At 59.2% G+C, this 24,638-nt stretch overlaps 2 protein-coding genes across 2 annotated transcripts; both read left to right on the forward strand.

The window, feature by feature from the left end:
* Window positions 1-9,012: 9,012 nt before the first annotated feature.
* LOC126355666 (uncharacterized) lies at window positions 9,013-9,744 on the forward strand. The gene has a single exon (XM_050006030.1). The coding sequence runs from the start codon at window positions 9,013-9,015 to the stop codon at window positions 9,742-9,744; it is 732 nt and encodes a 243-aa protein (XP_049861987.1).
* A 50-nt stretch (window positions 9,745-9,794) lies between these two features.
* LOC126355667 (mucin-2-like) lies at window positions 9,795-17,349 on the forward strand. The gene is made up of 2 exons (XM_050006031.1): window positions 9,795-14,189; window positions 14,323-17,349. Exons 1-2 carry the CDS (start codon window positions 9,795-9,797, stop codon window positions 17,347-17,349), a joined length of 7,422 nt encoding a protein of 2,473 aa, XP_049861988.1.
* The last annotated feature ends 7,289 nt before the right edge of the window (window positions 17,350-24,638 follow it).

Raw genomic sequence — 24,638 nt, forward strand, 5'->3', positions numbered from 1 at the left:
TGTACGGGCCTTTCTGGATACAGTAAATGTTGCTCTGGCCAGCACATTCTCCAGATCTCTCACCAGTTAAAAACGTCTGGTCAATGGTGGCCGAGCAACTCGTTCGTCACAATTCGCCATTCACTACTCTTGATGAACTGTGGTATGGTGTTGAAGCTGCATGGGCAGCTGTACCTGTACACGCCATCCAAGCTCTGTTTGACTCAATGCCCAGGAGTATCAAGGCCGTTATTACGGCCAGAGGTGGTTGCTCTGGGTACTGATTTCTCAGGATCTATGCACCCAAATTGCAGTGAAAATGTAATCACATGTGACTTCTAGTATAATATATTTGTCCAATGAATACTCGTTTATCATCCGCATTTCTTCTTCGTGTGCCAATTTTAATGCCCAATAGTGTAACACAGCAATCCACAGCCTTCTATATAAAAAATTACCGATTTTGAAAGACCTTGAAGTGATAAATGTAAAAAATTTAACATTTTCAACCGGTGTAAATTATATTTAAAAATAACAATACTTCCCATGTGAGTTTGTAAGTGATATACATGTATCATTTTATTAGGAAAATTGCAAATTTTAGAATGAGATAAGATTCCGAAAATATGAGCATTTATTTTCGCTGCTAACTCCCCCTAAATACGTAAGGTCTATAAATGAGTCCACGATCATATTGTCGGACTTGACCACACGAATTTATTTACTATCCACTGTTACAAGTTTCGGCTACTACCATCTTCAGATCATAATATATTCTGATGAAGGTAGAAACGTCAAAATCTGTACATGTGAGTACATATTAAGTGCATAATGGACAAATAATATCCAAGCAACTGAACGAGGTCACCAGTGTCAGACTGCTACGAAATCTATTGGAAAAACACCACTCTGTTACTTTAGCGTCTTATAAGGGTGCCTTTAGTGTTTCTTTTTTTAGCACCATTGACACATTACAAAGGACTGACCGCTGTTAAATGCAGCACCTTATCTCCTAATCACAAATAGTAGTCGGTATTTCAGAAGATATAGACCGTGACAACAGCAGCGAACTTTTCCAAGTTCCTTCAGTAAACTCTCAGCAGAGGCAAAGTATAATCACACCTTAATGTAAATGTCAACTTCGTACGTGCTTACATCGCCACACAATGCTGTTGTCACGTTTTCCGATGAAGCGGGGATACTTCTACAATAACTCTGCTTGAGTAAGGCACCGAATGCATCATTTGCGGCCGGTAAGTCTCTCGGACCGAACGTAGTGGCACACTGGACTCGTATTCGCGCGAACGTTCTAACGTGTGTTCGGCAATCCTGACGTAGGTTTTCCCTGATTTCCATAAATCGCTTCAGGCAAATGCCAGTACGGTTCCTTTGACGGCCGACTTCCTTCCCCATCCTTCCCTAATCCCATCGGATAGACGACCTCTCTGCTTGGTTCCCTTCCCCAAATCAATCAGCCAACCGATCTCTCGACCCACCAGCAGCGCCTCGTCCGCCACAGTTCCGGCTTGCCCCACTGCCAGTCGACAACCTCCAAATCCCCGGCCGACCACCCACCAGCAGCGCCTCGTCCGCCACAGTTCCGGCTTGCCCCACTGCCAGTCGACAACCTCCAAATCCCCGGCTGACCACCCACCAGCAGCGCCTCGTCCGCCACAGTTCCGACTTGCCCCACTGCCAGTCGACAACCTCCAAATACCCGGCCTACCACCCACCAGCAGCGCCTCGTCCGCCACAGTTCCGGCTTGCCCCACTGCCAGTCGACAACCTCCAAATCCACGGCCGACCACCCACCAGCAGCGCCTCGTCCGCCACAGTTCCGGCTTGCCCCACTACAAGTCGGCAACCTCCAAATCCCCGGCCGACCACCCACCAGCAGCGCCTCGTCCGCCACAGTTCCGGCTTGCCCCACTGCCAGTCAACAACCTCCAAATCCCCGGCCGACCACCCACCAGCAGCGCCTCGACCGCCACAGTTCCGGCTTGTTCCACTGCCAGTCGACAACCTCCAAATCCCCGGACGACCACCCACCAGCAGCGCCTCGTCCGCCACAGTTTCGGCTTGCCCCACTGCCAGTCGACAACCTCCAAATCCCCGGCCGACCACCCACCAGCAGCGCCTCGTCCGCCACAGTTCCGGCTTGTTCCACTGCCAGTCGACAACCTCCAAATCCCCGGCCGACCACCCACCAGCAGCGCCTCGTCCGCCACAGTTCCGGCTTGCCCCACTGCCAGTCGACAACCTCCAAATCCCCGGCTGACCACTCACCAGCAGCGCCTCGTCCGCCACAGTTCCGGCTTGCCCCACTGCCAGTCAACAACCTCCAAATCCCCAGCCGAAAACCCACCAGCAGCGCCTCGTCCGCCACAGTTCCGGCTTGTTCCACTGCCAGTCGACAACCTCCAAATCCCCGGCCGACCACCCACCAGCAGCGCCTCGTCCGCCACAGTTCCGGCTTGCCCCACTGCCAGTCGACAACCTCCAAATCCCCGGCCGACCACCCACCAGCAGCGCCTCGTCCGCCACAGTTCCGACTTGCCCCACTGCCAGTCGACAACCTCCAAATACCCGGCCGACCACCCACCAGCAGCGCCTCGTCCGCCACAGTTCCGGCTTGCCCACTGCCAGTCGACAACCTCCAATTCACCGGCCGACCACCCACCAGCAGCGCCTCGTCCGCCACAGTTCCGGCTTGCCCCACTGCCAGTCGACAACCTCCAAATCCCTGGCTGACCACCCACCAGCAGCGCCTCATCCGCCAGAGTTCCGGCTTGCCCCACTGCCAGTCGACAACCTCAAAATCCCCAGCCGACCACCCACCAGCAGCGCCTCGTCCGCCACAGTTCCGGCTTGCCCCACTGCCAGTCGACAACCTCCAAATCCCCGGCCGACCACCCACCAGTAGCGCCTCGTCCGCCACAGTTCCGGCTTCCCCACTGCCAGTCGACAACCTCCAAATCCCCGACCGACCACCCACCAGCAGCGCCTCGTCTGCCACAGTTCCGGCTTGCCCCACTGCCAGTCGACAACCTCCAAATCCCCGGCCGACCACCCACCAGCAGCGCCTCGTCCGCCACAGTTCTGGCTTGCCCCACTGCCAGTCGACAACCTTCAAATCCCCGGCCGACCACCCACCAGCAGTGCCTCGTCCGCCACAGTTCCGGCTTGCCCCACTGCCAGTCGACAACCTCCAAATCCCCGGCCAACCACCCACCAGCAGCGCCTCGTCCGCCACAGTTCCGGCTTGTTCCACTGCCAGTCGACAACCTCCAAATCCCCGGCCGACCACCCACCAGCAGCGTCTCGTCCGCCACAGATCCGGCTTGCCCCACTGCCAGTCGACAACCTCCAAATCCCCGGCCGACCACCCACCAGCAGCGCCTCGTCTGCCACAGTTCCGGCTTGCCCCACTGCCAGTCGACAACCTCCAAATCCCCGGCCGACCACCCACCAGCAGCGCCTCGTCCGCCACAGTTCCGGCTTGCCCCACTGCCAGTCGACAACCTCCAAATCCCCGGCCGACCACCCACCAGCAGCGCCTCGTCCGCCACAGTTCCGGCTTGCCCCACTGCCAGTCGACAATCTCCAAATCCCCGGCCGACCACTCACCAGCAGCGCCTCGTCCGCCACAGTTCCGGCTTGCCCCACTGCCAGTCGACAACCTCCAAATCCCCGGCCGACCACCCACCAGCAGCGCCTCGTCCGCCACAGTTCCGGCTTGCCCCACTGCCAGTCGACAACCTCCAAATCCCCGGCCGACCACCCACCAACAGCGCCTCGTCCGCCACAGTTCCGGCTTGCCCCCCTGCCAGTCGACAACCTCCAAATCCCCGGCCGACCACCCACCAGCAGCGCTTCGTCCGCCACAGTTCCGGCTTGCCCCACTGCCAGTCGACAGCCTCCAAATCCCCGGCCGACCACCCACCAGCAGCGCCTTGTCTGCCACAGTTCCGGCTTGCCCCACTGCCAGTCGACAACCTCCAAATCCCCGGCCGACCACCCACGAGCAGCGCTTCGTCCGCCACAGTTCCGGCTTGCCCCACTGCCAGTCGACAATGTCCAAATCCCCGGCCGACCATCCACCAGCAGCGCCTCGTCCGCCACAGTTCCGGCTTGCCCACTGCCAGTCGACAACCTACAAATCCCCGGCCGACCACCCAACAGCAGCGCCTCGTCCGCCACAGTTCCGGCTTGCCCCACTGCCAGTCGACAACCTCCAAATCCCCGGCCGACCACCCACCAGCAGCGCCTCGTCCGCCACAGATCCGGCTTGCCCCACTGCCAGTCGACAACCTCCAAATCCCCGGCCGACCACCCACCAGCAGCGCCTCGTCCGCCACAGTTCCGGCTTGCCCCACTGCCAGTCGACAACCTCCAAATCCCCGGCCGACCACCCACCAGCAGCGCCTCGTCCGCCACAGTTCCGGCTTGCCCCACTGCCAGTCGACAACCTCCAAATCCCCGGCCGACCACCCACCAGCAGCGCCTCGTCCGTCACAGTTCCGGCTTGCCCCACTGCCAGTCGACAACCTCCAAATCCCCGGCCGACCACCCACCAGCAGCGCCTCGTCCGCCACAGTTCCGGCTTGCCCCACTGCCAGTCGACAACCTCCAAATCCCCGGCCGACCACCCACCAGCAGCGCCTCGTCCGCCACAGTTCCGGCTTGCCCCAATGCCAGTCGACAACCTCCAAATCCCCTGCCGACCACCCACCAGCAGCGCCTCGTCCGCCACAGTTCCGGCTTGCCCCACTGCCAGTCGACAACCTCCAAATCCCCGGCCGACCACCCAACAGCAGCGCCTCGTCCGCCACAGTTCCGGCTTGCCCCACTGCCAGTCGACAACCTCCAAATCCCCGGCCGACCACCCACCAGCAGCGCCTCGTCCGCCACAGATCCGGCTTGCCCCACTGCCAGTCGACAACCTCCAAATCCCCGGCCGACCACCCACCAGCAGCGCCTCGTCCGCCACAGTTCCGGCTTGCCCCACTGCCAGTCGACAACCTCCAAATCCCCGGCCGACCACCCACCAGCAGCGCCTCGTCCGCCACAGTTCCGGCTTGCCCCACTGCCAGTCGACAACCTCCAAATCCCCGGCCGACCACCCACCAGCAGCGCCTCGTCCGCCACAGTTCCGGCTTGCCCCACTGCCAGTCGACAACCTCCAAATCCCCGGCCGACCACCCACCAGCAGCGCCTCGTCCGCCACAGTTCCGGCTTGCCCCACTGCCAGTCGACAACCTCCAAATCCCCGGCCGACCACCCACCAGCAGCGCCTCGTCCGCCACAGTTCCGGCTTGCCCCAATGCCAGTCGACAACCTCCAAATCCCCTGCCGACCACCCACCAGCAGCGCCTCGTCCGCCACAGTTCCGGCTTGCCCCACTGCCAGTCGACAACCTCCAAATCCCCGGCCGACCACCCACCAGCAGCGCCTCGTCCGCCACAGTTCCGGCTTGCCCCACTGCCAGTCGACAACCTCCAAATCCCCGGCCGACCACCCACCAGCAGCGCCTCGTCCGCCACAGTTCCGGCTTGCCCCACTGCCAGTCGACAACCTCCAAATCCCTGGCCGTCCACCCACCAGCAGCGCCTCGTCTGCCACAGTTCCGGCTTGCCCCACTGCCAGTCGACAACCTCCAAATCCCCGGCCGACCACCCACCAGCAGCGCCTCGTCCGCCACAGTTCCGGCTTGCCCCACTGCCAGTCGACAACCTCCAAATCCCCGGCCGACCATCCACCAGCAGCGCCTCGTCCGCCACAGTTCCGGCTTGCCCACTGCCAGTCGACAACCTACAAATCCCCGGCCGACCACCCAACAGCAGCGCATCATCCGCCACAGTTCCGGCTTGCCCCACTGCCAGTCGACAACCTCCAAATCCCTGGCCGACCACCCACCAGCAGCGCCTCGTCCGCCACAGTTCCGGATTGCCCCACTGCAAGTCGGCAACCTCCAAATCCCCGGCCGACCACCCACCAGCAGCGCCTCGTCCGCCACAGTTCCAGCTTCCCCCACTGCCAGTCGGCAACCTCTAAATCCCCGGCCGACCACCCAACAGCAGCGCCTCGTCCGCCACAGTTCCGGCTTGCCTTACTGCCAGTCAGCAACCTCCAAATCCCCGGCCGACCACCCACCAGCAGCGCCTCGTCCGCCACAGTTCCGGCTTGCCCCACTGCAAGTCTACAACCTCCAAATCCCCGGCCGACCACCCACCAGCAGCGCTTCGTCCACCACAGTTCCGGCTTGCCCCACTGCCAGTCGACAACCTCCAAATCCCCGGCCGACCACCCACCAGCAGCGCCTCATCCGCCACAGTTCCGGCTTGCCCCACTGCCAGTCGACAATCTCCAAATCCCCGGCCGACCCCCCACCAGCAGCGCCTCGTCCGCCACAGTTCCGGCTTGCCCCCCTGCCAGTCGACAACCTCCAAATCCCCGGCCGACCACCCACCAGCAGCGCCTCGTCCGCCACAGTTCCGGCTTGCCCCACTGCCAGTCGACAACCTCCAAATCCCCGGCCGACCACCCACCAGCAGCGCCTTGTCTGCCACAGTTCCGGCTTGCCCCACTGCCAGTCGACAACCTCCAAATCCCCGGCCGACCACCCACGAGCAGCGCTTCGTTCGCCACAGTTCCGGCTAGCCCCACTGCCAGTCGACAACGTCCAAATCCCCGGCCGACCATCCACCAGCAGCGCCTCGTCCGCCACAGTTCCGGCTTGCCCACTGCCAGTCGACAACCTACAAATCCCCGGCCGACCACCCACCAGCAGCGCCTCGTCCGCCACAGTTCCGGCTTGCCCCACTGCCAGTCGACAACCTCCAAATCCCCGGCCGACCACCCACCAGCAGCGCCTCGTCCGCCACAGATCCGGCTTGCCCCACTGCCAGTCGACAACCTCCAAATCCCCGGCCGACCACCCACCAGCAGCGCCTCGTCCGCCACAGTTCCGGCTTGCCCCACTGCCAGTCGACAAACTCCAAATCCCCGGCCGACCACCCACCAGCAGCGCCTCGTCCGCCACAGTTCCGGCTTGCCCCACTGCCAGTCGACAACCTTCAAATCCCCGGCCGACCACCCACCAGCAGCGCCTCGTCCGCCACAGTTCCGGCTTGCCCCACTGCCAGTCGACAACCTCCAAATCCCCGGCCGACCACCCACCAGCAGCGCCTCGTCCGCCACAGTTCCGGCTTGCCCCACTGCCAGTCGACAACCTCCAAATCCCCGGCCGACCACCCACCAGCAGCGCCTCGTCCGCCACAGTTCCGGCTTGCCCCAATGCCAGTCGACAACCTCCAAATCCCCTGCCGACCACCCACCAGCAGCGCCTCGTCCGCCACAGTTCCGGCTTGCCCCACTGCCAGTCGACAACCTCCAAATCCCCGGCCGACCACCCACCAGCAGCGCCTCGTCCGCCACAGTTCCGGCTTGCCCCACTGCCAGTCGACAACCTCCAAATCCCCGGCCGACCACCCACCAGCAGCGCCTCGTCCGCCACAGTTCCGGCTTGCCCCACTGCCAGTCGACAACCTCCAAATCCCTGGCCGTCCACCCACCAGCAGCGCCTCGTCTGCCACAGTTCCGGCTTGCCCCACTGCCAGTCGACAACCTCCAAATCCCCGGCCGACCACCCACCAGCAGCGCCTCGTCCGCCACAGTTCCGGCTTGCCCCACTGCCAGTCGACAACCTCTAAATCCCCGGCCGACCACCCAACAGCAGCGCCTCGTCCGCCACAGTTCCGGCTTGCCCCACTGCCAGTCGGCAACCTCCAAATCCCCGGCCGACCACCCACCAGCAGCGCCTCGTCCGCCACAGTTCCGGCTTGCCCCACTGCAAGTCTACAACCTCCAAATCCCCGGCCGACCACCCACCAGCAGCGCTTCGTCCACCACAGTTCCGGCTTGCCCCACTGTCAGTCGACAACCTCCAAATCCCCGGCCGACCACCCACCTGCAACGCCTCGTCCGCCATAGTTCCGGCTTGCCCCACTGCCAGTCGACAACCTCCAAATCCCCGGCCGACCACCCACCAGCAGCGCCTCGTCCGCCACAGTTCCGCCTTGCCCCACTGCCAGTCGACAACCTCCAAATCCCCGGCCGACCACCCACCAGCAGCGCCTCGTCCGTCACAGTTCCGGCTTGCCCCACTGCCAGTCGACAACCTCCTAATCCCCGGCCGACCACCCACCAACAGCGCCTCGTCCGCCACATTTCCGGCTTGCCCCACTGCCGGTCGACAACCTCCAAATCCCCGGCCGCCCACCCACCAGCAGCGCCTCGTCCGCCACAGTTCCGGCTTGCCCCACTGCCAGTCGACAACCTGCAAATCCCCGGCCGACCACCCACCAGCAGCGCCTCGTCCGCCACAGTTCCGGCTTGCCCCACTGCCAGTCGACAACCTCCAAATCCCCGGCCGACCACCCACCAGCAGCGCCTCGTCCGCCACAGTTCCGGCTTGCCCCACTGCCAGTCGACAACCTCCAAATCCCCGGCCGACCACCCACCAGCAGCGCATCGTCCGCCACAGTTCCGGCTTGCCCCACTGCCAGTCGACAACCTCCAAATCCCCGGCCGACCACCCACCAGCAGCGCCTCGTCCGCCACAGTTCCGGCTTGCCCCACTGCCAGTCGACAACCTCCAAATCCCCGGCCGACCACCCACCAGCAGCGCCTCGTCCGCCACAGTTCCGGCTTGCCCCACTGCCAGTCGACAACCTCCAAATCCCCGGCCGACCACCCACCAGCAGCGCCTCGTCCGCCAGAGTTCCGGCTTGCCCCACTGCTAGTCGACAACCTCCAAATCCAAGGCCGACCACCCACCAGCAGCACCTCGTCCGCCACAGTTCCGGCTTGCCCCACTGCCAGTCGACAACCTCCAAATCCCCGGCCGACCACCCACCAGCAGCGCCTCGTCCGCCACAGTTCCGGCTTGCCCCACTGCCAGTCGACAACCTCCAAATCCCCGGCCAAACACCCACCAGCAGCGCTCGTCTGCCACAGTTCCGGCTTGCCCCAATGCCAGTCGACAACCTCCAAATCCCCAGCCGACCACCCACCAGCAGCGCCTCGTCCGCCACAGTTCCGGCTTGCCCCACTGCCAGTCGACAACCTCCAAATCCCCGGCCGACCACCCACCAGCAGCGCCTCGTCCGCCACAGTTCCGGCTTGCCACACTGCCAGTTGACAACCTCCAAATCCCCGGCCGACCACCCACCAGCAGCGCCTCGTCCGCCACAGTTCCGGCTTGCCCCACTGCCAGTCGACAACCTCCAAATCCCCGGCCGACCATCCACCAGCATCGCCTCGTCCGCCACAGTTCCGGCTTGCCCCACTGCCAGTCGACAACCTACAAATCCCCGGCCGACCACCCACCAGCAGCGACTCGTCCGCCACAGTTCCGGCTTGCCCCACTGCCAGTCGACAACCTCCAAATCCCCGGCCGACCACCCACCAGCAGCGCCTCGTCCGCCACAGTTCCGGCTTGCCCCACTGCCAGTCGGCAACCACCAAATCCCCGGCCGACCACCAACCAGCAGCGCCTCGTCCGCCACAGTTCCGGCTTCCCCCACTGCCAGTCGCCAACCTCCAAATCCCCGGCCGACCACCCAACAGCAGCGCCTCGTCCGCCACAGTTCCGGCTTGCCCCACTGCCAGTCGGCAACCTCCAAATCCCCGGCCGACGACCCACCAGCAGCGCCTCGTCCGCCACAGTTCCGGCTTGCCCCACTGCCAGTCTACAACCTATAAATCCCCAGAAGACCACCCACCAAAAGCGCCTCGTCCGCCACAGTTCCGGCATGCCCCACTGCCAGTCGACAACCTCCAAATCCCTGGCCGACCACCCACCAGCAGCGCCTCGTCCGCCAGAGTTCTGGCTTGCCCCACTGCCAGTCGACAACCTCCAAATCCCCGGCCGACCACCCACCAGCAGCGCCTCGTCCGCCGCAGTTCCGGCTTGCCCCACTGCCAGTCGACAACCTCCAAATCCCCGGCCGACCATCCACCAGCAGCGCCTCGTCCGCCACAGTTCCGGCTTGCCCCACTGCCAGTCGACAACCTCCAAATCCCCGGCCGACCACCCACCAGCAGCGCCTCGTCCGCCACAGTTCCGGCTTACCCCACTGCCAGTCGACAACCTCCAAATCCCCGGCCGACCACCCACCAGCAGCGCCACAGTTCCGGCTTGCCCCACTGCCAGTCGACAACCTCCAAATCCCCGGCCGACCACCCACCAGCAGCGCCTCGTCCGCCACAGTTCCGGCTTGCCCCACTGCCAGTCGACAACCTCCAAATCCCTGGCCGACCACCCACCAGCAGCGCCTCATCCGCCACAGTTCCAGCTTGCCCCACTGCCAGTCGACAACCTCCAAATCCCCGGCCGACCACCCACCATCAGCGCCTCGTCCGCCACAGTTCCGGCTTGCCCCACTGCCAGTCGACAACCTCCAAATCCCCGGCCGACCACCCACCAGCAGCGCCTCGTCCGCCACTGTTGCGGCTTGCCCCACTGCCAGTCGACAACCTCCAAATCCCAGGCCGACCACCCACCAGCAGCGCCTCGTCCGCCACAGTTCCGGCTTGCCCCACTGCCAGTCGACAACCTCCAAATCCCCGGCCGACCACCCACCAGCAGCGCCTCGTCCGCCACAGTTCCGGCTTACCCCACTGCCAGTCGACAACCTCCAAATCCCCGGCCGACCACCCACCAGCAGCGCCTCGTCCGCCACAATTCCAAGTTGCCCCACTGCCAGTCGACAACCTCCAAATCCCCGGCCGACCACCCACCAGCAGCGCCTCGTCCGCCACAGTTCCGGCTTGCCCCACTGCCAGTCGACAACCTCCAAATCCCCGGCCGACCATCCACCAGCAGCGTCTCGTCCGCCACAGTTCCGGCTTGCCCCACTGCCAGTCGACAACCTCCAAATCCCCGGCCGACCACCCACCAGCAGCGCCTCGTCCGCCACAGTTCCGGCTTGCCCCACTGCCAGTCGACAACCTCCAAATCCCCGGCCGACCACCCACCATCAGCGCCTCGTCCGCCACAGTTCCGGCTTGCCCCACTGCCAGTCGACAACCTCCAAATCCCCGGCCGACCACCCACCAGCAGCGCCTCGTCCGCCACTGTTGCGGCTTGCCCCACTGCCAGTCGACAACCTCCAAATCCCAGGCCGACCACCCACCAGCAGCGCCTCGTCCGCCACAGTTCCGGCTTGCCCCACTGCCAGTCGACAACCTCCAAATCCCCGGCCGACCATCCACCAGCAGCGCCTCGTCCGCCACAGTTCCGGCTTGCCCACTGCCAGTCGACAACCTACAAATCCCCGGCCGACCACCCAACAGCAGCGCATCATCCGCCACAGTTCCGGCTTGCCCCACTGCCAGTCGACAACCTCCAAATCCCTGGCCGACCACCCACCAGCAGCGCCTCGTCCGCCACAGTTCCGGATTGCCCCACTGCAAGTCGGCAACCTCCAAATCCCCGGCCGACCACCCACCAGCAGCGCCTCGTCCGCCACAGTTCCAGCTTCCCCCACTGCCAGTCGGCAACCTCTAAATCCCCGGCCGACCACCCAACAGCAGCGCCTCGTCCGCCACAGTTCCGGCTTGCCTTACTGCCAGTCAGCAACCTCCAAATCCCCGGCCGACCACCCACCAGCAGCGCCTCGTCCGCCACAGTTCCGGCTTGCCCCACTGCAAGTCTACAACCTCCAAATCCCCGGCCGACCACCCACCAGCAGCGCTTCGTCCACCACAGTTCCGGCTTGCCCCACTGCCAGTCGACAACCTCCAAATCCCCGGCCGACCACCCACCAGCAGCGCCTCATCCGCCACAGTTCCGGCTTGCCCCACTGCCAGTCGACAATCTCCAAATCCCCGGCCGACCACCCACCAGCAGCGCCTCGTCCGCCACAGTTCCGGCTTGCCCCCCTGCCAGTCGACAACCTCCAAATCCCCGGCCGACCACCCACCAGCAGCGCCTCGTCCGCCACAGTTCCGGCTTGCCCCACTGCCAGTCGACAACCTCCAAATCCCCGGCCGACCACCCACCAGCAGCGCCTTGTCTGCCACAGTTCCGGCTTGCCCCACTGCCAGTCGACAACCTCCAAATCCCCGGCCGACCACCCACGAGCAGCGCTTCGTTCGCCACAGTTCCGGCTAGCCCCACTGCCAGTCGACAACGTCCAAATCCCCGGCCGACCATCCACCAGCAGCGCCTCGTCCGCCACAGTTCCGGCTTGCCCACTGCCAGTCGACAACCTACAAATCCCCGGCCGACCACCCACCAGCAGCGCCTCGTCCGCCACAGTTCCGGCTTGCCCCACTGCCAGTCGACAACCTCCAAATCCCCGGCCGACCACCCACCAGCAGCGCCTCGTCCGCCACAGATCCGGCTTGCCCCACTGCCAGTCGACAACCTCCAAATCCCCGGCCGACCACCCACCAGCAGCGCCTCGTCCGCCACAGTTCCGGCTTGCCCCACTGCCAGTCGACAAACTCCAAATCCCCGGCCGACCACCCACCAGCAGCGCCTCGTCCGCCACAGTTCCGGCTTGCCCCACTGCCAGTCGACAACCTTCAAATCCCCGGCCGACCACCCACCAGCAGCGCCTCGTCCGCCACAGTTCCGGCTTGCCCCACTGCCAGTCGACAACCTCCAAATCCCCGGCCGACCACCCACCAGCAGCGCCTCGTCCGCCACAGTTCCGGCTTGCCCCACTGCCAGTCGACAACCTCCAAATCCCCGGCCGACCACCCACCAGCAGCGCCTCGTCCGCCACAGTTCCGGCTTGCCCCAATGCCAGTCGACAACCTCCAAATCCCCTGCCGACCACCCACCAGCAGCGCCTCGTCCGCCACAGTTCCGGCTTGCCCCACTGCCAGTCGACAACCTCCAAATCCCCGGCCGACCACCCACCAGCAGCGCCTCGTCCGCCACAGTTCCGGCTTGCCCCACTGCCAGTCGACAACCTCCAAATCCCCGGCCGACCACCCACCAGCAGCGCCTCGTCCGCCACAGTTCCGGCTTGCCCCACTGCCAGTCGACAACCTCCAAATCCCTGGCCGTCCACCCACCAGCAGCGCCTCGTCTGCCACAGTTCCGGCTTGCCCCACTGCCAGTCGACAACCTCCAAATCCCCGGCCGACCACCCACCAGCAGCGCCTCGTCCGCCACAGTTCCGGCTTGCCCCACTGCCAGTCGACAACCTCTAAATCCCCGGCCGACCACCCAACAGCAGCGCCTCGTCCGCCACAGTTCCGGCTTGCCCCACTGCCAGTCGGCAACCTCCAAATCCCCGGCCGACCACCCACCAGCAGCGCCTCGTCCGCCACAGTTCCGGCTTGCCCCACTGCAAGTCTACAACCTCCAAATCCCCGGCCGACCACCCACCAGCAGCGCTTCGTCCACCACAGTTCCGGCTTGCCCCACTGTCAGTCGACAACCTCCAAATCCCCGGCCGACCACCCACCTGCAACGCCTCGTCCGCCATAGTTCCGGCTTGCCCCACTGCCAGTCGACAACCTCCAAATCCCCGGCCGACCACCCACCAGCAGCGCCTCGTCCGCCACAGTTCCGCCTTGCCCCACTGCCAGTCGACAACCTCCAAATCCCCGGCCGACCACCCACCAGCAGCGCCTCGTCCGTCACAGTTCCGGCTTGCCCCACTGCCAGTCGACAACCTCCTAATCCCCGGCCGACCACCCACCAACAGCGCCTCGTCCGCCACATTTCCGGCTTGCCCCACTGCCGGTCGACAACCTCCAAATCCCCGGCCGCCCACCCACCAGCAGCGCCTCGTCCGCCACAGTTCCGGCTTGCCCCACTGCCAGTCGACAACCTGCAAATCCCCGGCCGACCACCCACCAGCAGCGCCTCGTCCGCCACAGTTCCGGCTTGCCCCACTGCCAGTCGACAACCTCCAAATCCCCGGCCGACCACCCACCAGCAGCGCCTCGTCCGCCACAGTTCCGGCTTGCCCCACTGCCAGTCGACAACCTCCAAATCCCCGGCCGACCACCCACCAGCAGCGCATCGTCCGCCACAGTTCCGGCTTGCCCCACTGCCAGTCGACAACCTCCAAATCCCCGGCCGACCACCCACCAGCAGCGCCTCGTCCGCCACAGTTCCGGCTTGCCCCACTGCCAGTCGACAACCTCCAAATCCCCGGCCGACCACCCACCAGCAGCGCCTCGTCCGCCACAGTTCCGGCTTGCCCCACTGCCAGTCGACAACCTCCAAATCTCTGGCCGACCACCCACCAGCAGCGCCTCGTCCGCCAGAGTTCCGGCTTGCCCCACTGCTAGTCGACAACCTCCAAATCCAAGGCCGACCACCCACCAGCAGCACCTCGTCCGCCACAGTTCCGGCTTGCCCCACTGCCAGTCGACAACCTCCAAATCCCCGGCCGACCACCCACCAGCAGCGCCTCGTCCGCCACAGTTCCGGCTTGCCCCACTGCCAGTCGACAACCACCAAATCCCCGGCCGAACACCCACCAGCAGCGCTCGTCTGCCACAGTTCCGGCTTGCCCCAATGCCAGTCGACAACCTCCAAATCCCCAGCCGACCACCCACCAGCAGCGCCTCGTCCGCCACAGTTCCGGCTTGCCCCACTGCCAGTCGACAACCTCCAAATCCCCGGCCGACCACCCACCAGCAGCACCTCGTCCGCCACAGTTCCGGCTTGCCCCACTGCCAGTTGACAACCTCCAAATCCCCGGCCGACCACCCACCAGCAGCGCCTCGTCCGCCACAGTTCCGGCTTGCCCCACTGCCAGTCGACAACCTCCAAATCCCCGGCCGACCATCCACCAGCATCGCCTCGTCCGCCACAGTTCCGGCTTGCCCCACTGCCAGTCGACAACCTACAAATCCCCGGCCGACCACCCACCAGCAGCGACTCGTCCGCCACAGTTCCGGCTTGCCCCACTGCCAGTCGACAACCTCCAAATCCCCGGCCGACCACCCACCAGCAGCGCCTCGTCCGCCACAGTTCCGGCTTGCCCCACTGCCAGTCGGCAACCACCAAATCCCCGGCCGACCACCAACCAGCAGCGCCTCGTCCGCCACAGTTCCGGCTTCCCCCACTGCCAGTCGCCAACCTCCAAATCCCCGGCCGACCACCCAACAGCAGCGCCTCGTCCGCCACAGTTCCGGCTTGCCCCACTGCCAGTCGGCAACCTCCAAATCCCCGGCCGACGACCCACCAGCAGCGCCTCGTCCGCCACAGTTCCGGCTTGCCCCACTGCCAGTCTACAACCTATAAATCCCCAGAAGACCACCCACCAAAAGCGCCTCGTCCGCCACAGTTCCGGCATGCCCCACTGCCAGTCGACAACCTCCAAATCCCTGGCCGACCACCCACCAGCAGCGCCTCGTCCGCCAGAGTTCTGGCTTGCCCCACTGCCAGTCGACAACCTCCAAATCCCCGGCCGACCACCCACCAGCAGCGCCTCGTCCGCCGCAGTTCCGGCTTGCCCCACTGCCAGTCGACAACCTCCAAATCCCCGGCCGACCATCCACCAGCAGCGCCTCGTCCGCCACAGTTCCGGCTTGCCCCACTGCCAGTCGACAACCTCCAAATCCCCGGCCGACCACCCACCAGCAGCGCCTCGTCCGCCACAGTTCCGGCTTACCCCACTGCCAGTCGACAACCTCCAAATCCCCGGCCGACCACCCACCAGCAGCGCCACAGTTCCGGCTTGCCCCACTGCCAGTCGACAACCTCCAAATCCCCGGCCGACCACCCACCAGCAGCGCCTCGTCCGCCACAGTTCCGGCTTGCCCCACTGCCAGTCGACAACCTCCAAATCCCTGGCCGACCACCCACCAGCAGCGCCTCATCCGCCACAGTTCCAGCTTGCCCCACTGCCAGTCGACAACCTCCAAATCCCCGGCCGACCACCCACCATCAGCGCCTCGTCCGCCACAGTTCCGGCTTGCCCCACTGCCAGTCGACAACCTCCAAATCCCCGGCCGACCACCCACCAGCAGCGCCTCGTCCGCCACTGTTGCGGCTTGCCCCACTGCCAGTCGACAACCTCCAAATCCCAGGCCGACCACCCACCAGCAGCGCCTCGTCCGCCACAGTTCCGGCTTGCCCCCCTGCCAGTCGACAACCTCCAAATCCCCGGCCGACCACCCACCAGCAGCGCCTCGTCCGCCACAGTTCCGGCTTGCCCCACTGCCAGTCGACAACCTCCAAATCCCCGGCCGACCACCCACCAGCAGCGCCTCGTCCGCCACAATTCCAAGTTGCCCCACTGCCAGTCGACAACCTCCAAATCCCCGGCCGACCACCCACCAGCAGCGCCTCGTCCGCCACAGTTCCGGCTTGCCCCACTGCCAGTCGACAACCTCCAAATCCCCGGCCGACCATCCACCAGCAGCGTCTCGTCCGCCACAGTTCCGGCTTGCCCCACTGCCAGTCGACAACCTCCAAATCCCCGGCCGACCACCCACCAGCAGCGCCTCGTCCGCCACAGTTCCGGCTTGCCCCACTGCCAGTCGACAACCTCCAAATCCCCGGCCGACCACCCACCATCAGCGCCTCGTCCGCCACAGTTCCGGCTTGCCCCACTGCCAGTCGACAACCTCCAAATCCCCGGCCGACCACCCACCAGCAGCGCCTCGTCCGCCACTGTTGCGGCTTGCCCCACTGCCAGTCGACAACCTCCAAATCCCAGGCCGACCACCCACCAGCAGCGCCTCGTCCGCCACAGTTCCGGCTTGCCCCACTGCCAGTCGACAACCTCCAAATCCCCGGCCGACCACCCACTAGCAGCGCCTCGTCCGCCACAGTTCCGGCTTGCCCCACTGCCAGTCGACAACCTCCAAATCCCCGGCCGACCACCCACCAGCAGCGCCTCGTCCGCCACAGTTCCGGCTTGCCCCACTGCCAGTCGACAACCTCCAAATCCCCGGCCGACCACCCACCAGCAGCGCCTCGTCCGCCACAGTTCCGGCTTGCCCCACTGCCAGTCGACAACCTCCAAATCCCCGGCCGACCACCCACCAGCAGCGCCTCGTCCGCCACAGTTCCGGCTTGCCCCACTGCCAGTCGACAACCTCCAAATCCCCGGCCGACCACCCACCAGCAGCGCCTCGTCCGCCACAGTTCCGGCTTGCCCCACTGCCAGTCGACAACCTCCAAATCCCCGGCCGACCACTCACCAGCAGCGCCTCGTCCGCCACAGTTCCGGCTTGCCCCACTGCCAGTCGACAACCTCCAAATCCCCGCCGACCACCCGAGCCAGAGAACCTCCGGAGCTTCGCAGACCGAAGAGAGAACATTGCGCCTTGATGCGTCTATCGGCAAGTGACGACATGGCACAATTTGGAAGCAAGAATTAAACGTTAGAGGATGCTGATGACAGTGTCTTCGTGTACAACTATTCGAAACAACGGTAACTGTTCTTCCTATATTTCAAATCGCTTTATTAAATCTGATCTATTGTGGGGTTAGGACTCAACGTTGATGAAATAAGAAACTGAGTATTAAATATTTATAGCACGGTTTAGAGGTGACCATCCGTACTCAATTTCGACAACCAGATGGGACATACACTCCTGGAAATGGAAAAAAGAACACATTGACACCGGTGTGTCAGACCCACCATATTTGCTCCTGACACTGCGAGAGGGCTGTACAAGCAATGATCACACGCACGGCACAGCGGACACACCAGGAACCGCGGTGTTGACCGTCGAATGGCGCTAGCTGCGCAGCATTTGTGCACCGCCGCCGTCAGTGACAGCCAGCTTGCCGTGGCATACGGAGCTCCATCGCAGTCTTTAACACTGGTAGCATGCCGCGACAGCGTGGACGTGAACCGTATGTGCAGTTGACGGACTTTGACCGAGGGCGTATAGTGGGCATGCGGGAGGCCGGGTGGACGTACCGCCGAATTACTCAACACGTGGGGCGTGAGGTCTCCACAGTACATCGATGTTGTCGCCAGTGGTCGGCGGAAGGTGCACGTGCCCGTCGACCTGGGACCGGACCGCAGCGACCCACAGATGCACGCCAAGACCGTAGCATAATACGCAGTGCCGTAGGGGACCGCACCACCACTTTCCAGCAAATTAGGGACACTGTTGCTCCCGGGGTATCGGCGAGGACCATTCGCAATCGTCTCCATGAAGCTGGGCTACAGTCCCGCACACCGTTAGGCCGTCTTCCGCTCACGCCCCAACATCGTGCAGCCCGCCTCCAGTGGTGTCGCGACAGGCGTGAATGGAGGGACGAATGGAGACGTGTCGTCTTCAGCGATGAGAGTCGTTTCTGCCTTGGTGCCAATGATGGTCGTATGCGTGTTTGGCGCCGTGCAGGTGAGCGCCACAATCAGGACTGCATACGACCGAGGCACACAGGGCCAACACCCGGCGTCATGGTGTGGGGAGCGATCTCTTACACTGGCCGTACACCTCTGGTGACCGTCGAGGGGACACTGAATAGTGCACGGTACATCCAAACCGTCATCGAACCCATCGTTCTACTATTCCTAGACCGGCAAGGGAACTTGCTATTCCAACAGGATAACGCATGTCCGCATGTATCCCGTGCCACCCAACGTGCTCTAGAAGGTGTAAGTCAACTACCGTGGCCAGCAACATCTTCGGATCTGACCCCCCTTGAGCATGTTTGGGACTGGATGAAGCGTCGTCTCACGCGGCCTGCACGTCCAGCACGAACGCTGGTCCAACTGAGGCGCCAGGTGGAAATGGCATGGCAAGCCGTTCCACAGGACTACATCCAGCATCTCTACGATCGTCTCCATGGGAGAATAGCAGCCTGCATTGCTGCGAAAGGTGGATATACACTGTACTAGTGCCGACATTGTGCATGCTCTGTTGCCTGTTTCTATGTGCCTGTGGTTCTGTCAGTGTGATCATGTGATGCACCTGACCCCAGGAATGTGTCAATAAAGTTTCCCCTTCAGGGACAATGAATTCACGGTGTTCTTATTTCAATTTCCAGGAGTGTATTTTCGAAAGTGAAATTTGAAAGAAAGGAAATAAATCTTCAGACTTATTGAAAAAATCATTTCTGCAGTGAATTCGTCATACGTATGTCTAAAAAAATTAAAATTTCGTTGGAAACTCTCTGATGAAAGTTTCAACGTTAATATCTTGCTACTGATGACAAAACGACTATAATAGTGTTAATTGGTGTATACTATTAGGAGTTTCAGTTAATGCGGACGTACTGCGAACGGAGTGGCCATTAAATGTAAACCAATATGTCGTGTTATGAGAATTAGTACCAAAGTGGAACTCGACCCTGTCTCTGAAATGCTGACCCTCAAGTGTAATGAATACGTCCTGGCAAACGAAAATTTCCACTAGTACAGGATTCGAATAAAGATCTCCTAATCGTAGGCACTCGCCTTAACCGTTTGTTTTCATTTCAGTAAAATTACTTGGTTTGTTACCCATCCTCACAGCAGGGTAAGCAACAGTCCTCCACCAAATCTGTTTACTCAGTAGTGCTATACCTAAATTATCTGTGGGAGAATCTCTGAGTACAATGTCCTGAAGAAATAAGCAGAAACACGAGCGGCAGTAAGAGTATGAATGAGGCTATCAGGCGCCCGCAGATAGCATCGTGGTTAAGATTTCCGCTCGCAAAATCTGTAAATACAGACTCGAGTTCCAGTCTGACACAAATTTTCGTTTGTCACAGCATATTTATTAGACGGCACGTTTAGCGTTATTGAACAGTTTCGTTGAACGTCAGTGCGTCTTCAAAGCTTTCATCCTAATGGGTTTTATTAATTTCGTTTCAGTGAATTTTATTCAATTGTCGAATCGCAAGAGGCCTTTGTAACATTTGCCACATCGACGCAGCAATCAATCGTCTAAAGTCACGAGTGAAGTATTCTAGAAAACTATAGAAGCACACTGATGCGCACAGCTTAAGGCCAAAAGGGTCTACGACATGATGTGTCACTTCCATGTAACAAAGCTCGGTGAAATTTGAACCACGCGTAGAAAGAACTGCTCCAGTATAGTACAGAACATAAATGAAAGAAATACGTAATAAGACTAACAGAAGTGACACTTTTTATTCAAAGGAAATAATTACACTGAAGACACCGCGATTTATGATTGTTCTTTTGACATTACAAACGACAGGAGGTGATTCTTAATAAGGTGTGTGATCACCGAGGATGGGAGTGCGTGCCGTGCAATGTGTCCCACTGTGGCTGCAAAGCTGGTAAGGAGTTCTTCTGGTAGGGTGTTACATTCCTCAATCAACGCGGTTCATAAATGCTGGTTGGTAGTTGGTGCTTAGGGGACGCAATGCAAAACGTCTTCCCAACACATCCCGCACGTGCTCGATGGGATTTAACCCAGGGGAACGTGCAGACCAGTCACTTCGCCGAATACTCTCTCGTTCGAAGAGCTCATGCACCTTCTATGATCGACGCGGTTGCGTATTGTCATCCAAAAAAAATGAATTCAGGGCCAATTCACCAGAGAAAAGACGTATATGGGGAAGGCGTATAGTATCACAATAACATTGACCGGTGTGAATGTGCCGTGTACAGAGGCTGAGGTCAGTACGTCCGTGGAACATTATGCCTTCCCATACCATAATGTCTGGACCACCAAAACGATCTTGTTCGACGATGTCTCTGTGTACATTACCTGTTGCCACGTCTCGCCATTCTTGGGTATGTCCGCCTAGCTCTTGAAGTATTTTCGGAGCTTTATCGTGTTCTTACTATTTTATTCATACTTTTCACTTTTTTAAAAAAGAAAGTAATTCTGACCTTCGCGCCGGCCGGCATGGCCGAGTGGTTCAAGGCGCTTCAGTCTGGAACCACGCGACCGCTACGTTCGCAGGTTCGAATCCTGCCTCGGGCATGGATGTGTGTGATGTCCTTAGGTTAGTTAGGTTTAAGTAATTCTAAGTTCTGGGGGACTGATGACCTCAGATTTTATGTCCCATAGTGCTCAGAGCCATTTGAACCATCTTCTTACCTTTGAAACTGCAGATTAAAACTGTGTGCCGGACAGGAACTCCAAACCGGAAGCTTTCCTTCCGCTGGCAAAGGTTGTTACCGGCTGAAGGTACGTAGCAAAAGATCTGTGAAGTTCATAACAGAGAGCTACTGGCGGGTGTTCAGCTGTGAAGATGTGACGTGTGTCGTGCCCGAGTCGTCGTTACGCTGACCCAAACATCCTGAAATAGCCGACAGTCTGACAGTCTCGTGCAGGATATCCTAAGGCATCTCTTGCTTGCCAAATATCCGAAAGCAAATTGAAATCGAATTTGGAGCAACATTCATTATAGGTGTCTCCCCACTGACGTTAAAGAGATCTGGATAGATTTAGTCATGCAAACGTATCCATCTTTGTAAAGGAAGCTCTAAATAAATCTATTCCCAACCCCGATTCGTGATAAATAAAGTTTGTGTCGGAATCGAAGCCCACACATTCTTATACAAGCAGATTAATACAGTTTGGAACTGGAAAAGAGAAACGATGAGTCCTATCGCTTGGACTGCACCACAGATCATCAGTGTCAACAACAGCTTGCGGCCAGACGGGAGTCCTCTCCTCAGTGGCAAGTATAATACTTGTCTTTAGCTCGCAGGCAGTCTCACGGTTTACGAAGCAACTTTCAGGAGAACAATTAACAAGAAAACCTACAACGTTTGTGGCTTCAGCATTGGACGCTCAAGAGGAAAGCCGGAGACAATTACAAAAAAACTCTTTCACAATTACTTAAAAGTAGTTCTTATAGAGGAAATTGTGCTAGAACAAGGAGAAGAACTTTCGTCAACCCTTGTTTCCATAATCACGCAAGAAGAAAAATAAAAATATTATTAAAAATAAATGAAACAAGAAATAGACTTATTAGTGAAAGTAGGGGAACGCAAGCTGACGGCGCCAGAACAAGCGCTCTGGAGACTTTACGTCAGCAAAATTAAAAAAAAAAAACGAGCATAAATTTAATTTCCGTTATATGTGTCTGTTAGGTATGTGTAAACCAGAGTAGTTGTATCGTTAAAGCCCCGTGCATATATTACCCATTTTTCATTTCCGTCATCACTCAAGAACATTATAACCACATTTCTTTTGTTACCACAGGGAATAAAACGATGATTGGTTCTTAACAGAGATCATTTTCCCTAAAGTATTTCTATTCCAATAGGTTTCAGTTCTTCACATATTGAGTTGTCAAAGGAATTTCATCAGTTTTATCGGGCAGTGAAAGACAGAGAAAAGAGATAACTCACTCAGTAAAAGAATTGCACACGAAATGTAAGGTTCTGGGTTTGAATCCCTGTCTGGCACACAGTTTTAATCTACCAGGAACTTTCAAAAGAGTGGATATTTCCTATCAGAGTGGAAGATTCGTTCTGGATTGTAAGCGTTTATCGTTTATTAGTCACATACACACGTAGGCAATAGGCCTCCCCTTCGAATAAATGCTTATAATGTAAATTTTGTCAGACATTATAATAAGTCGCAGCGTGCTTGTTGTCTCTTTCCTCCCAGATAAACATCAGGAAAAGATAATAAGCGGTCAATATTTGGGGAAGAGTATTCTGTTAGTGAAAGAACAACATGGTAAACTCTTTCTTTTTAAAGTTGAATCTCATTCCTGATATTCTTCTGGCAGTCTTGTTGCTACGGTTCGAAGTAACAAATGACATCACAACCTTTTCACCTACATCATTTTTCCATGTCGTATTTTTATACAAGGGAACGAAACAATTTGCGCAGCAGTAAGATATTCAGAAATGTCACCAAATAATTAATTAGGCCTAAATTAATGTGAAAACAGGAAGAAACGTCTTCGTCTTCCGAAAAGTTTGAAATACCCCAACCGACCGAGGCGGAGTAGTGCAACCTCGGAACGCAGGATTGCGCAGGCAGCGGGCGACAACTTAATGAACGCACCCGGGCCGAGCCGTCAGAGAGAAAAGCGCCGGCTGTTACGCAGACGCGTAATTACGAGTCGTGATGACGGCCCCACATTAACATCGCAATTACGCATTCCACGCCACACTCGAGGCGCGAGCAGTTACAAAAAGAACCCTCGGAACCCTCTCCCTCCCTCCACCCCCGTCACCCAGCCTCCAGCCTCCGAAAAGCTCCTGGTTTCTCCGCCTGGTAGGGGCCGCATTCTTTCATTTTCCTCAGTTTTTGCACGTAACAGAGCGTCCAGCGCTCGCTCTTGGGAAATTCGCGCTTTACTATGTCGCTGTTTAACACCGCTGTTTGTAAAACTAATTAAATGTCGGAGCATCGCGGAAAGTTACACCGAATTTGCGCAGTTGTGCTCATGTCTCGCGTCTTATATTTGTCTTGGATCTTTCATTAAGCCCAACTCTAGGCAGTTATTGCGTTATGCAGCTTGAGAAATTAATTTATGACTACATGGGTTAATTACAAAGAGTGAACTCGTGTGTGGTGTTTACAGTCAAAAAATAAATCTTTCATCAACTAGAAGGCACGAGGGAGACAGTACGGGAATATACACACTGAAAGTACCAGTACCGTCTGTAGACTCATGGTTCACGACATATGAAACTTGGGTCTGGCAGTGAGTGGTGCTCGGGTAGCCTAATGGTAAAGCGACTTATCAGAAAGCACATTGGTGCAAGGATACGGTTGGTGGCATTCAAAGCTAAGAAGGAAATATAAAATTAATTGTTGGTAAGGCGGGTACCAGGTTGAGATTCATTGGGAGAGTCCTTAGAAAATGTAGTCCATCAACAGAGGAGGTTGCTTACAAAATACTCGTTCGACCTATACTTGAGTATTGCTCATCAGTGTGGGATCCGTACCAGGTCGGTTTGACGGAGGAGATAGAGAAGATCCAAAGAAGAGTGGCGCGTTTCGTCACAGGGTTATTTGGTGAGCGTGATAGCGTTACGAAGATGTTTAGCAAACTCAAGTGGCAGACTCTGCAAGGGAGGCGCTCTGCATCGCAGTGTAGCTTGCTGTCCAGGTTTCGGGAGGGTGCGTTTCTGGATGAGGTATTGAATATATTGCTTCCCCCTACTTATACCTCCCGAGGAGATCACGAATGTGAAATTAGAGAGATTCGAGCGCGCACGGAGGCTTTCTGGCAGTCGTTCTTCCCGCGAGCCGCACGCGACTGGAACAGGAAAGGGAGGTAATGACAGTGGCACGTAAAGCGCCCTCCGCCACACACCGGTGGGTGGCTTGCGGAGTATAAATCTAGATGTAGATGTAGTTCGCCGTCTGTGGCGAGGCGATGCGGACGGAGCTGTTTACGTCCTCGCCGCGGCGTGTGCCTCGCGGTTGTTTGCTACACAGCGGTATCCACGCGTTACGATGAACGACAGAATGGCCAACTTTTACCGAAAACCCACACTGAAGTTCACCTTTTCGAACGAATACGCGAGACCAAATGCACACACCGTGGAATAATTCCTACGTGTCGAAGATCCCCCGTGAAAACATGTTCGGAATACACCTGTCCATTGTTACTAACGTGGACAAACAACGCAGCTAGCGACAAGAACAACGGAAGAAAGATAGCCTTCCGGAGGGCCGCGTCGACCCAGCAGTTGTTGAACATACCGGCCTGGTATTATGCACGATCCATATCTTCGAATTTCAGTTCAAAATACCGGCACAAAACGTGATGGCGG

The sequence above is a fragment of the Schistocerca gregaria genome, chromosome 3 (assembly GCF_023897955.1).
Source record: "Schistocerca gregaria isolate iqSchGreg1 chromosome 3, iqSchGreg1.2, whole genome shotgun sequence".
NCBI lineage: Eukaryota > Metazoa > Arthropoda > Insecta > Orthoptera > Acrididae > Schistocerca > Schistocerca gregaria.